This window comes from Cebus imitator, unplaced genomic scaffold (assembly GCF_001604975.1).
Source record: "Cebus imitator isolate Cc_AM_T3 unplaced genomic scaffold, Cebus_imitator-1.0 Scaffold280, whole genome shotgun sequence".
Taxonomy (NCBI): Eukaryota; Metazoa; Chordata; class Mammalia; order Primates; family Cebidae; genus Cebus; species Cebus imitator.
Window position 1 is genome coordinate 2,540,269 of NW_016107595.1, and position 13,123 is coordinate 2,553,391.

The 13,123-nt window shown below is 58.8% G+C and overlaps 2 protein-coding genes across 3 annotated transcripts in view; one reads left to right on the forward strand and one right to left on the reverse strand.

Annotated features, from left to right (window-relative positions):
* Positions 1-1,439: 1,439 nt before the first annotated feature.
* On the forward strand, positions 1,440-5,461 carry REX1BD (required for excision 1-B domain containing). The gene is made up of 5 exons (XM_017501319.2): positions 1,440-1,588; positions 1,683-1,765; positions 2,134-2,338; positions 3,864-3,943; positions 5,237-5,461. Exons 1-5 carry the CDS (start codon positions 1,490-1,492, stop codon positions 5,307-5,309), a joined length of 540 nt encoding a protein of 179 aa, XP_017356808.1. The 5' UTR covers positions 1,440-1,489; the 3' UTR covers positions 5,310-5,461.
* Positions 5,462-5,959: 498 nt separating this feature from the next.
* Positions 5,960-13,123, reverse strand: part of CRLF1 (cytokine receptor like factor 1) — a 13,944-nt gene continuing 6,780 nt past the window's right edge. Inside the window, exons 2-9 of one of the 2 annotated variants that reach the window (XM_017501323.2) lie at positions 12,307-12,588; positions 11,519-11,648; positions 11,179-11,348; positions 9,939-10,096; positions 9,669-9,837; positions 6,952-7,139; positions 6,765-6,807; positions 5,960-6,294 (exon numbers count right to left, since the gene is read on the reverse strand). In XM_017501323.2, coding sequence (XP_017356812.1) covers positions 6,281-6,294; positions 6,765-6,807; positions 6,952-7,139; positions 9,669-9,837; positions 9,939-10,096; positions 11,179-11,348; positions 11,519-11,648; positions 12,307-12,588 — 1,154 coding nt within the window. In that variant the 3' untranslated portion in view covers positions 5,960-6,280. Of the gene's footprint in view, positions 6,295-6,764; positions 6,813-6,951; positions 7,140-9,668; positions 9,838-9,938; positions 10,097-11,178; positions 11,349-11,518; positions 11,649-12,306; positions 12,589-13,123 lie in introns of both variants that reach the window. The other variant, XM_017501321.2, reaches the window with a different exon arrangement.

Sequence of the window (13,123 nt, forward strand, 5' to 3'; positions counted from 1 at the left end):
TTTTAAATAGTATCTCGCTATATTCCCCAGGAGGATGGTTTTGGACTAGGCTCAAGTGGTCCTGCCTCAGCCTCCCAAAGTACTGGGATTATAAGGCCACCTTACTGGGCCCCTGTTTAGTTTTGATGAAGGTTCAATGTCGGTGAGCCAGCGCATGGCCAATGGTGTATCCTAACGGCGTAGTCCCTTCCCCTTATAGGCTGGTGTCTGTCACCTGTAGCTGAGCTGGTCCCTCTTCACTAGGTCATCCTACCACCGTCTTCCTTCTCTCCCTGAGGAAGCTTTCCAAAGTTCAATCTAGGCCTTGTGTCCCTCCAGCAGAAAGCTCCAAGGCCTTGTGTTTACTTGAGGTCGTGCTGGCCCCTCCGGTGCCCCAAGCTCAGAGCTATTACATAAGACACCCAATTCAACTCTGGGCCATTGACACGGTCCCTGTCACTGAATCTTGTCTTCACTCCTGTGATTTTCTGAAGAACCAATGAATCTGTTAGTGGAGTTCAGCCACAGCACTTTTTTTGAGGCAGTCACTTGTGGCTGTGGCTGGAATGCAGTGGCACAGTTATAGGTCGTGGCAACCCCCCACTCCCTGGACTCAAGCAAGCCTCCCACCTCAGCCTCTGGAGTAGCTGGGACTATAGGCGGGAGCCACCATGCCAGGCTAATCTTATGTAGAGATCGGGCCTCCTTAGGTTGCCAGGCTTACTTCACACTTTTTTTTTCTTTTTTATAAAGATGGGGTTTCAGCATGATGGCTAGGCTAGTCTTGAACTCGTGACCTCAGGTGATCCACCCACCTTGGCCTCCCAAAGTGCTAGGATTTACAGGCGTGAACCACCACGCCTGGCCTTTTTTTCTTTTTTTGAGATGGAGTCAGCTCTGTCACCCAGGCTGGAGTACAGCGGCGTGATCTCAGCTCACTGCAACCTCTGCCTCCCGGGTTCAAGTGAGTCTACTGCCTCAGCCTTGCAAGTAGCTGGGATTATAGACGTCCGTCGTGATGCCCAGCTAATTTTTGTATTTTTAGTAGAGATGGGGTTTTGCAATGTTGGCCAGGCTGGTCTGGACCTCCCGACCTCCGGAGATCCACCTGCCTAGGCCTCTCAGAGTGCTGGGATTACAGCCGTGAGCCACCGCGCCCGGCCCTACTTCACGCTGTTGAACGTGAAAACTCACGCTAATACTTGTTTCACTTCGAAGTCCGTGTTGAGAAACATACATAGAAACGAACTCAAGGCTGACAGCTGTGCTGTATTCCGAACTGCACATTCAAGGAAAAACAGGATCACAGGCGGGTGCTGGACAGGAACTCGAAGGGTGGGTGAAGGATGCAGGGCTTGCTTGGGCGGCCCGCGGTCTTGGCTCCCGCTTCTTCCCCGGGGTCTGGTGGTTGGCCGGCCGCAGGGTGGCGATCCGTGGACCTCCCGGCCTGTAGGGGGCGTCGGGTGCAGCTGAAGGGCCTGCTCCGGAGCCTGGTCAGGGCTGCGCAGTCATGATCACTGAGGCGGCGGCGGAGCCCGTGGTCCCTGTGGTGCCGGCTGCTGAGGCGGCCACCGAAGCTCCGGGACGCGAGGACTCGGCGTGGCCCTGGGTGAGCCCAGGCCCGAGCGGGAACGGGCGAGGGGCGGGCGGCGCACACCCAGGGGCGCCGGCTTCATGCCCCAGCCGTGCCCCCCTCCCCGCAGAAAGACGCCCCGATCCAGACGCTGGTGCAGCGCATCCACCAGCTGCAGGCTGAGCGCGCGCAGGGCTTCCGCCGACTGGAGGAGTGAGTGCGGGCTCTGGGGGCGCAGGGTTCAGTCCCCGGCCCGCTCTGGGCGTGGACGTGGTCTCGGCCGTGTCTGGAGGAGGAGCTGGATCCTCGCGCGGCTGCCCACTTAGATGGGGCGGGGATTTCGGGGCACCAGGTCCTCACCTTCACAAGAAACGCCCCACAGCACGTTCCCACTGCCCGACGACCCACTCCTCGTGGCTTCTGTCTCCTCCCCAAGAGCAGGGTGGGCCTGTCTCGGGTTCCCTTGCGGGAGTCAGGAAGCGTCTTCCCTGCCAGTTCTCCCCGCTGGGGTCCTGGAGGTTAGCGTGGGTGCAGGGCCTGAGAGCCTGGGGGCGCGGCCTCAGGGTCCTCACCTGCCGCAGAGGCCACCGCCACTACCTGCGCAGCAGCCCGGACTACGACTTCGCGCGCTACCGGAGCACAGTGCACGAGGTGACCCAGGCTTTCGCCGCCGCCTCGCGGGAGGTGTTGGCGGTGGAAGCAGAGCTGGCCGGGCCTCGCAGGCAGCCGCTGCTCGCCAGCCACGTGCGCAGCCTACAGCAGTTGGAGCAGACTCGGCTGGGCACGGTGAGGCCACCACCCCTTCCCCACAGTGTCTCTAGGACCCTGGCTAGTTCCGCTCGTGGTGCACCCCTGTCTGGGGAATTGGGGGTGGTCCCAGTATCCCACACGGAGACCTCACCCCTTCCTGTCCCACCTCAGTCTTCTATTAAGGCTTCACTTTGGGGATTCTCGGACCTTGCCCTCTGCTGTTCATCCCCGATTTTTTCCCCAAGCTTTCTCCTTATTCCCAGAGTACTCCCACTTTCTCCCAGCCCCGCCTAAATGCTATTCCAAGATGCCCAGATCCCGCCCCAGCAATGCTCCACCCACTCTGGTTGTTCTGCGTCTCGGGTCCTGTCCTCAATGTCCCGTAGATACTGGCGAGGGGGTTCCCAGCCCACGCCGCCTGCGTATTATCACTCCATCACAGCTTTAGTTCTTGGCTTATTTCTCTCTTTGGCTCCAATTACTCAGCCTTGCAACCCTGTGTGTTTGGGGGGGCGGGCATCATATCTACGCAAAACCACGCCCACATCAAGCTCTACACTGGAATTCCTAGGCCACACCCCCCGGAGCGACCCGTCTCAGCCTTTTTGGCCTTTTTCTTTTTCTCTTTTATTTTTGAGACAGGGTCTCAGTCTCTTGCCCAGGCTAGAGTGCAATGGCTTGATTTCAGCTCAATGCAACCTCCACCTCCCGGGTTCAAGCGATTCTCCCGCCCCAGCTTCCTGAGTGGCTGGGATTACAGCTGTGTGATGCCACCCCCGGCTAATTTTTTTTTTTTTTTTTGAGACGGAGTCTTGCTCTGTCATCCAGGCTGGAGTGCAGTGGCGTGATCTCGGCTCACTGCAACCTCTGCCTCCCAGGTTCAAGTGCTTCTCCTGCCTCAGCCTCCTGAGTAGCTGGGATTACAGTCGCCCACCACCACCACGTCTGGCTAATTTTTGTATTTTTAGTAGAGACAGGGCTTCATCATGTTGTTCAGGATGGTCTCGAATTCCTGACCTCATGATCCGCCCACCTCGGCCTCCCAAAGTGCTGGGATTACAGACGTAAGCCACTGGCCCATTTTTGTATTTTTTTTAAGTAGAGACAGCATTTTGCCATATGGGCCAGGCTGGTCTCGAACTCAGGGTCTCAAGTGATCCACCCTCCTTGGTTTCCCCGTGTGCTGGGGTTTCAGGCGTGAGCCACTGCGTCTAGCCTGTTTGGCCTACTTTTATCCTTGGATTATTCTAATAACACCCTGTCCCGTCCCTGGGACCATGAGGCCCAGCCTAACCTACCCCTACCACCAATGGAAATGTCACTGCTGTTCCCAGGCCACACCCGCATGCCCGCTCTGCCCTGCCTCTGGCCTGCCCACTGTCTCCCTTCGGCAGAGCCCCTGTATACTGAAGCTGACCTTCCTACACAAAGCACTGCCCCTTGTGGCTCTACCCAGGCACTGCCTTTCTGGGTGCCTCTGTCTTTTCCTGAACAGCGTGGGAGGGCAGGGGGTGACTTCTGCCAGTGGAGACATCCTCCGAGTTGCCCATTCTCCCATCAGGTGGCCCTGCTGCAGCTGATGGAGACGCCAGAGGTGGTGGAGCAGAAGGACACGGCACAGATGCACCAGCTGAAAATGAAGTGAGCGCTGCTGCCCAGGCTGCGTGGCACGTGCACTGGCAGGCATTTGCACCAGGGTTGGCATGGTCAGACCCTGCCAGCAGAGGGACCCTCTGCCTGTGCACACTGGTGTTCTCATCTGGTGGCCCCCAGATGTACACATTCCCCAGAGGGCACAACTGTGAAATTTCACATCAGTTTTGCTGTGCATTGCCGGGACCCTGCTGTATACCTTGACACATGCCAATCCTGCACACGTGGCTGTCAGTTGGAGCTTGGACATTGTCGCCCATGCCCCACCAGGCACACGCCTTCGCATGCCTGTCCTCAGCCCCCAAGCACACACACATCTGACAGAGTCACGCTTCATGACTTCCTGATGGTACACACCCCACCAAGATGGCCTTCTCTTTTTTTTTTTTTTGAGACTGGGTCTCGCTCTGCTGCCCCGGCTGTTGCAGAGCCGAGATCACGCCACTGCACTCCAGCCTGGATGACAGAGCAAGACTCCGTCTCAAAAAAAAAAAAAAATTAGTATAATCCCAGGCTGGAGTGCAGTGGCACGATCTCGGCTCACTGCAATCTCCGCCTCCCGGGTTCAAGCAAGTCTCCTGCCTCAGCCTCCTGAGTAGCTGGGATTACAGGTGCCCACCACCACTTTCGGCTAATTTTTGTATTTTTAGTAGAGATGGGGTTTCATCATGTTGGTCAGGCTGGTCTCAAACTCCTGACCTTGTGATCTGCCTGCTTCAGTCTCCCAAAGTGCTGGGATTACAGGCGTGAGCACTGCGCCGGGCCCTTCTTTTCTTTTTTTTTTTGAGACAGAGTCTCACTGTTGCTCAGGCTGGAGTGCAGTAGTGTGATCTCGGCTCACTGCAACCTCCACCTCCCGTTCCGGGTTTAAGCGATTCTCCTGCTTCAGCCTCCCAAGTAAGTCGGATTATAGATACCTGCCACCATGCCCGGCTAATTCTTCTATTTTTAGTAGACAGGCTTTCGCCATCTTGGCCAGCCTGGTTTGAAGTCCTGACCTCAGGTGATCTGTCTGCCTTGGCTTCCTAAAGTGCTGGGATTATAGGCGTGAGCCACTGCACCCAGCCAAGATGGCCTTTCCTCTCAGCCCTCTCTGACCTATGGGATCACCCCTTCTCCCAAGCACCTACGTGGTTCCTCCTGCTTCTAGTGCTGCCTGGAGGTCTGGCGGCGGGCAGGAGGGCCCGGGGCTCACCATAGCCACAGCCCTCTTGGAGCTTCGAGGCAGCAGCTAATTCGCCCCATCTGGGTTTTATTTATAGTTCCCATCCGCTCTTGTAGGGTAATTAAAACCATGGAGGCGATCAGCGAGGTTCTCCAGGATCTCAGGTTTGATGCGGAATCTGCTGAGTGATGGAGGCTCCCCAGGGACGGAGGGAGATGGGAAACGGGGCGGATGGCGCCCAGCCCAGCCCTGACTGCCAGCTGGCTGGGGTCGTGCCCCACTGCGCTGCTGACCTTCCTGCATTTTAGACACCTCCCACAATAAAGAGTTCTTCCTCTTCAGCCACTCTGCCATCTGTGTCCTGGGGCGCTGCAGCCAGTGTGCCTGGGGAGGGGCCCCCACAAGGCCAGGGATTGTGGGTGAAAGACTCTCACCCTCCCCAGAAATTGAGGCTTTTTGGCTTGAGACAGGGTCTCGCTGCTCTGTCACCCAGACTGGAGTGCATTGGCAAGATCACGGCTCACTGCAGCCGCCACTTCCCCGTGCTCAAGCAGTCCTGCCTCAGCCTCCCAAGTAGCTGGTAATGTTTTTTTTTACCAGCCCAGTTAATGTTTTTTTAGTATAGACCAAGTCTCCCTTTGTTGCCCATGCTGGTCTCCAACTCGTGGCCTTGAGCGATGCTCCCAGCTTGGTCTCCCCAAGTTCTGGGATTACAGGTGAGCCTTCGTGCCCAGCCAACTAAGTAATTTTGAATCACATTTTCCAAGGAGTTCAAAATTAGACCTTAAATCTCACAGCCCCCAGCCCAGGCCAGGCAGGCCCCAAACTCACCTTCACAATCACAGCACCTAAATAGCTCATTTATTTAAAAGGACTATTTTGGAGGGGCCCTGGGTAGGGGGAAGTGACTCCCGTTCTCACCCCCAGCCCTGGCAGGGGTTCTAGGTAACTCAGCCAACCCTCACACACCCACACTGGGGTGCACCCGAAGCTGGCCTCATGTGGGAGTCAGAGCTGTTCAGCCCATTGGAGCTCAGTGCCCACCCCAGCTCCTGCTGAGGGGGCTCAGGTGCCCTGAAGTGAGGGTACAGAGGTGGCCCCAGTTTGGGTTTGGCCTCTCCAACTCCGGTGGCAAGGAGGGTGGCCTGAGCCCCTACAGCTTATCTGGCAGGACCTGTAGGCAGAGGGGAAGGGGAGCTAAGCAGGGAGCCACTGAAGAAGCCCCCATTCGGGTCCTGTCTCCACCGCTTCTGGCTGTGTGGCTTTGGGCAGGGTTTTGCCCCTCTCTGGACCTTGGCTTCCCCATCAGAGAAGGCAGGCTATCTGAGCATCCCATCGTTAGCAGGTAAAGCACTTGGCACGGGGTCAGCATGCAGTAGGCGCCCATGCTGCTAACTAGGGTGGGTATGTTCATTCATTTCAGAGGAGATTCCCCTACGGACATTTTCAGGGCATTGAATGTTCTTAGGCTAACAATGCCAGTAATACAGTACGTGGTAAGTACATGCTGATGAATAAAAAAGGAAGAGGGCGGATTCCATCTCAGCGACTCAGGCTGAGGTTGGCGGATGTGAGGGTGTGAGCAAGCCACCAAAAGGGGACCCCCCTTGCTCCCTCCCGCCCACCCATTCGGACCCACCTTACCTCTCGCCGTGCCCCGTCTGCCCGAGGGCAGGATCCCCTCGTCCTGTGCTTGGAAGGAAGGCAGAGGTGTCGTGGGGGCTGCAGACCTGCGTTCACAGCCTGCTTGCTTCTCCCTCCCCTGTCGCCTGCGCCCCCCAGCTCCCCGCCCCCGTCTCCACCCCCGCGCCCGCGGGTCCCTCCTTCCTACCTGGTTGCGGGTCTTGTGCGACTTCTGCATCCAGGCTCGCCACTGGTCGTAGAGGCGGAAGCTGAGGTTGGAGCAGTACGCGTGCTTCTTGAGCCAGCCCAGGAACTGCTTGAGCTCGCGCCGCACCGGCCCCGAGCTCGGCTCTCCGCCCCGCGGCTCGCACGCCCCGCCGCCCGGGCCCGGGCGCTCTGGTGGTGGGCGGAGCGGCAGTGTCAGGGCGCGCCCGGCAGGGGACGCGCGCGGGCAGGAGAGGGAAGACCCCCGGCGCGGCAGGACCGAGTTCCCCTCGGGGAACCTCCCTCCACGTTTCTCAGGGACCAGGTCCTCCCTGCGGCCCTGCACAGCAGCCCAGCTGCGCCCCTGGCCCGGCTGCGTCCCTGGGGAGGTGGGGGGGCGGGGGAAGGAAGGGGCTCCTCCTCCACATCTCCTCCGGGAACCCGATTCCTGTGGCCTGAGCCAGGTGCGAGTGGAGTGGGGGGAGGGGAGAAGGAGAGAGGCCAGGACGGGGGGATGAGACGCAGAGACAGACAAACAGTGCAGGGGGCTGAAAAAGAGAGAGAAAGAGAAAGAGGCACTGATGAGAGAGCGAGCCTGGGCCAAGGGATGAGAGATGGAGACGCAGGGTGCGTGAAAGCCAAGGGGGTCAGCCTAGGAGGGAAGGGCCTGATCAGGGTAGGGCAGAAACCGTGGGGACACAGGGACAAAGAGATCAAGACAGAGGCACAGGGGAAGAGTGACAGATGAAGCGAGACGGAGTGCAAGATGACCCCCTGGGACAGTCCCCAGCATGGGCCCATGGGACAAGGAGTGGGCCGGGAAGGCCAGGTGGGAGGCCGGCCTGTTGGTCCAGCTGCCGGCTGCAGCCAGCCCCCAGCAGGCCGGCGGATAAGGACATCGGCCTCACGTCATAAATAAAGCCGGGGACCCGCTGACAGGCCCTGGCACGGCCGCGGCCCCCGCCGCCCCTGCTGGCCTCCCCGGCCTCCCCGGCCTCCCCTGCGGTTGCAGCGGCCTGCTGGCTCCCGTGCAAGAATCACAGGTGCCGGGCACGAGCAGGGGCCAAGGCTCAGGCCCCTCCCGGCTGCGCTTGCTCCCGCCCACCTCCAAACCTGGAGGGGCCCGGGATAGGGGCTGTGGAGCTGGCTGGAGCCTGACTCTACCCCTCCCTAGCTCTGGGACCCTCTCTGGGCCTCAGTTTCCCTATCATCTCACGAGCCAGCGTGAGCTTGGACTTCCTGTGAACTGAGTTCAGACCCATGTGACCTCCTAGAGCCTCAGTGTCCTCACCTGAGAAAAAGTGGTCTCCCTTGCAGAGAAACCCTGGGGTGGGGGGGACCCGACAAGTGAGTACCTCCATGCCTGCTGCCTGCGGGCACTTAGGTGACACCCACCGTGTGGGTACTTGCCACAAATTATGTCATCCAACCCTCACAACAGCCCAAGGCCAGTGAGATTCTCGTCCCCACTTTCCAGATGGGGAAACAGAGGCCAGACATTCCAAGTAACAGCTTTCGTTTCATTTCACAAAAGGGAGACTAGAGGTCTGTGGACCCAGAGAAAGCCCAAGACAGGAAGAGGAGGCAGACTCAGGCACCTAATCATTCCCATCCCCCTGCTTTGATCAGAAGGGGAAACTGAGGCCCATCAAAGTGAGTTGGCAGCCCATTGGCCTTAGAAGCAGGGGTCTCCAACTCGCTTGCTCTCTTAGGAGGGAGTCTAAGTGGGCAGAACAGGCCAGGTGTGGATGGGCAAATGGAGAGTGAGGGTCCCAAGAAGGGATGGTGGCTGCTGGTGGGGGCTGTGGGCCATGCTGTTACATTTTCTAGAGAATTAATTTTTCTAGCGAATCTAGGATATTTTTGTGTAAAAACTTCCTGTTTTTGAATTTCTACAAATAGGTAAAAGGTTTTTTCTTTCTTTCTTTCTTTCTTTTTTTTTTTTCCAAATAACAGACCAAAAGAAATAGATCGAAGGCCACATTCAGCCCTGGGGGGCTTGGGGAGTCACCAGCTTGAGACCTCTACTCTCTTGGAGACAACCAGGAAACCGACTGAGCACTGTGGCTCACACCTGTAATCCCAGCACGTTGGGAGGTGGAGGCGGGTGGATCACCTGAGGTCAGGAGGTCGAGACCAGCCTGGCCAACATGGTGAAACCCCGTCTCTACTAAAAAATACAAAAATTAGCTGGGCATGGTGGCGAGTGCCTGTAGTCCCAGCTACTCAGGAGGCTGAGGCAGAAGAATCGCTTGAACCCGAGAGGCGGAGGTTGCAGTGAGCCGAGACCGCACCATTGCACTCCAGCCTGGGCCACAGAGTAAGACTCTGTCTCAAAAACAACAACAACGACAACCACCACCACGGCCAGCCGCGGTGGCTCACATCTATAATCCCAGCACTTTGGGAGGCCGAGGTGGGTGGTTCACCTGAGGTCGGGAGTTGGAGACCAGCCTGGCCAACATGGTGAAACCCCATCACTACGAAAAAGTAAAAAAATTAACTATACATGGTGGCGCGTGCCTGTAGTCCCAGCTACTCGGGAGGCTGAGGCAGGAGAGTCGCTTGAACACGGAACGCGGAGGTTGCAGTGAGTGGCGATTACGCCACCGCGTGACAGAACGAGACTGCGTCTCAAAGGAAAAAAAGAGAAGGAAACAGAGGCTCTAGCTGGTTTGGGGCTGGCCCCTGAATCACCCAGCCCTGGGGGGTGGTGCTCACCACTGCGGGGGGTGGAGGCGGCTGTAGGGTGGCTCCACTCACTCCAGATCCCCGCTTTCTTGGAGCCGTAGATGCCGAAAGGGTTGCAGCGCACTTGCACGAAGTACACGGTGCCGGGTTTCAGGCCGGCCAGGCGGCAGGAGGTCTGGTTGCTCACATCATCCACCACCTGAGCAGTGAGAACAGGGTCAGAGCAGGGGGCGGGGCCTGGCAGGAGCGGGGGCGGGGCCTGGCAGTAACGGGGGCGGAGCCAGGGAAGGGGCGGGGCACCTTCCAGTCCACACTGTCCTCCACTCGGTAGCGGATCTGGTATTTGGCTTGAAAGAGGAAATCCTTGAGGGCGGGTGGCGACACCCAGCGCACGCTCAGCTGGTCCTCCAGGCCCCCGACGCGGCTCACGTGCACGTCGGGCGGGGGGTCCGTGGTCACTGCGGGGCGGACCTGGTCACTGTGATGCGGGGAATCGCTCTCAGGCCCCCCTCAGCCTGGGACTGTCTGGGTTGAGCTCCCCCCAGAAGCGCGGCCCAGGCCACGTGGCCTAGGTGGCACCTGCCTGTTTTCCTCCTCCTCCCTCTGCCCCCACCCCCAGGACTGGTGGATTACACGATAAATAATATTGCAGAAACACTCAGCACCTAATTAACGTTAGCTGTTATCACCATTATTATCTGTGACTGGAGAAACAATCCGATCTTCATCTCACTATGGGAAAGCGGACATGGCAGGGCTGATGATATCATTACTATCGTGCTTAGGAGGCCGGGGGGCTGTCAGGCTGCCAGCCTTCTGGGAACCCCTGCCACTCCCTCCCCACTTCCACCTCCCTTCCGCTTTTACCAGAATCTTTGATGTGACATTTTGCTGGGTGCTGAGAAGCAACTGAGGCTTAGAACCTTCTCATTGTAGCTTTAGGATGTGGGGAAGAGTGAAGCAAGCTAGTGGGGGCAGGGATGGAGGCTACAACCCTGGGGGCGGTGTGTGTGTTGAGGGTGCTGAGGATCTTTCTGGGGGCCCCTGAGGGCAGCAGCGTGAGCCCGCCTCTCCCTGAGGCCTTGGTGAGGGGCTGAAAGGGTTAAGGCACAGGCCTGCTTGGGGCTGAGAAACACCCTAATTAGATTAGGCTCAATTCTGCTCACAGATCATCCATTTCCTGCCTCCCGCCCAGCGCCCCCCAGCTCCAGGCCTCGGCTTCCTGGGGCGCCTCCCGACCTGGGCGCCCCGTTCCCTCTCCCCAGGGCCCCCTCCTGCACACCTGGGCTGCCGAGGGGGAGGTGGCCAGGCCAGGTGTTTTCCGAGGAGTGGGGGTATCCTGGCTGCGGACTGATGAGCGGATGCTCAGCCACTTACCTACCTCCCCTCCGACCAGCAGGGACAGCCCAGGAGTTGCGTTACGGCTGGGGAGGGGCAGGCGGGACCCCAGGAGAAATGAGAAGGTGCAAGGGACCCCTCCAGTTGCCTGGTGGGCCGGGCTGGTGCTGAGGGAAGGGGCTGGTGGACACTGGGGGCTCACCCACGTCCAGAATATCCAGCGTCAGCACATCGGAGCGGGCCGAGCCCAGGCGGTTGGTGGCCTCCACCCAGATCTCATAGGGCGTAAAGAGAGCCAGGTCCTTGGGGATGTGGCAGGAGTGAGGGCCCACTGTGTGGTACTCCTCACATGTGTTGTCCTGCCCGTACCACCTGTGGGGATGGGAGGGGGACAGGACAAATGAGGGTTCCTTCTGGTCCCCAGATCTCACCATGGCAGCCTCAGGGTGCAGAGAGGACATGAGGGCTCAGAGAGGGTCCGCGTTCATCAAGGTCATGCAGCCAGCCTGGGACACACACATGGCCCTCGGGCCACCACCAACCTAAGTTTGTACTTGAGGGAGTAGTTGGTGTGGAGGAAGGTCTCCCCGTGGGCCCCTGGCGTCCAGCGGCAGGTCAAGTCCTTCATGTTCTTGGACCAGCAGCTGATGTTGAAGGGTTTCTCTGGGGGCACTAGGAGAGGGGGAGGGTGCAGGAAGCAGGCTGAGGGTCTGGACCAGCAGAGCCTGGGCCGAGGGGTTGCTGCCTGCCCGCCAGGCCCCCACCTTGGAGTGGAAGGAGGGCAGATAGGACCGTCTCAGCCCCATGCTGAGAGATGCCAGCATGGTTGGTGACACCTGCACGGGCAATGGAGAGGCTGGTGACTCAGTCTCCAGTTTCTTTTATTTTTTTCTAGGCAAAGTCTCCCTCTGTTGCCCAGGCTGGAGTGCAGTGGTGCGATCTCAGCTCACTACAACCTCCACCTCCTGGGTTCAAGCAATTCTCCTGCCTCAGCCTCCGGAGTAGCTGGGATTATAGGCACCTGTCAGCATGCCTGTCTAATTTTTGTATTTTTAGTAGAGACAGAGTTTCCGCCATTTTGGCCAGGCTGGTCTCGAACTCCTGGCCTCAAGTAATCTGCCCGCCCTGGCCTCCCAAAGTGCTGGGATTACAAGCGTGAGCCACTGTGCCTGACTGGGTCTCCAGGTTCTCATTCCCACCTAGACCTGCATAGCCGTGCCAGTTGCCCACTGCTTAGCCCCAGGTCAGAGGGCCCACGATTCATGCCTCTCTCCAGAGGGAGATGCCACTCCCAAGAGCTACCCCTGGGGTGTCCTGGGTGCCCACTTACGGCCAACATAGAGGCAGGAGCCAGCCAGGATGCTGCCATCTCGGGCGTGGCACACGAGGTTGTCCCCCGACTGCTGCCTGGACCCGTTGAGGTTGGCCAGGGCCAGGGCCAGGGTGGAGGTGTTGAGCACCCGGGAGAGCTCGGGGGGCAGGCGGCGCCCGTTGAGGGTCCAGTAGAGGCCCTCAGCGGTGGCTCCTGGTGGGTCTCCGTGCACTGAACAGGTGGCCTGCAGGGAGGAGCCGATGAGAAGCGTGGGATCCTGGGGGCTGATCACTGCTGTGTCTGGGGTCAAAGAGGAGCACGTGTCAGGCGGGGGCGGGGACCCTCTGAGCCCCGGACCATGCCAGGACCTCCAGGGTTCATGGTGGTCCTGAGAAGCTGCTGTTAATGACAGCCCCCCATTTTACAGATAGAAAAACTGAGGATCAGTTGGGTTAAATGTCCAGGCCAACACTGGCGGCCAAACACAAACCTGGAGTTGTCCAGGTCTGTCTGACGCCAACAATGGATCCTCCCAAAACCTCATCACTGAGGTGCTCAAGGTTCTGAGGGGTCACACAACTCAGGCATAAAGCTCATTCAGATCCAGTGACTCTTGCTTTGCACATCGGAGTGCAGTGGCGAGATCTCGGTTCACTGCAACCTCTGCCACCCAAGTTCAAGCAATTCTCTTGCCTCAGCCTCCCGAGCAGCTGGGATCACAGGTGCCTGCCACCGTGCCCGGCTAATTTTTTGTATTTTTAGTAGAGACGGGGTTTCACCATGTTGGCCAGGATGGTCTCGATCTCTTGACCTCGTGATCCACCCGCCTCGGCCT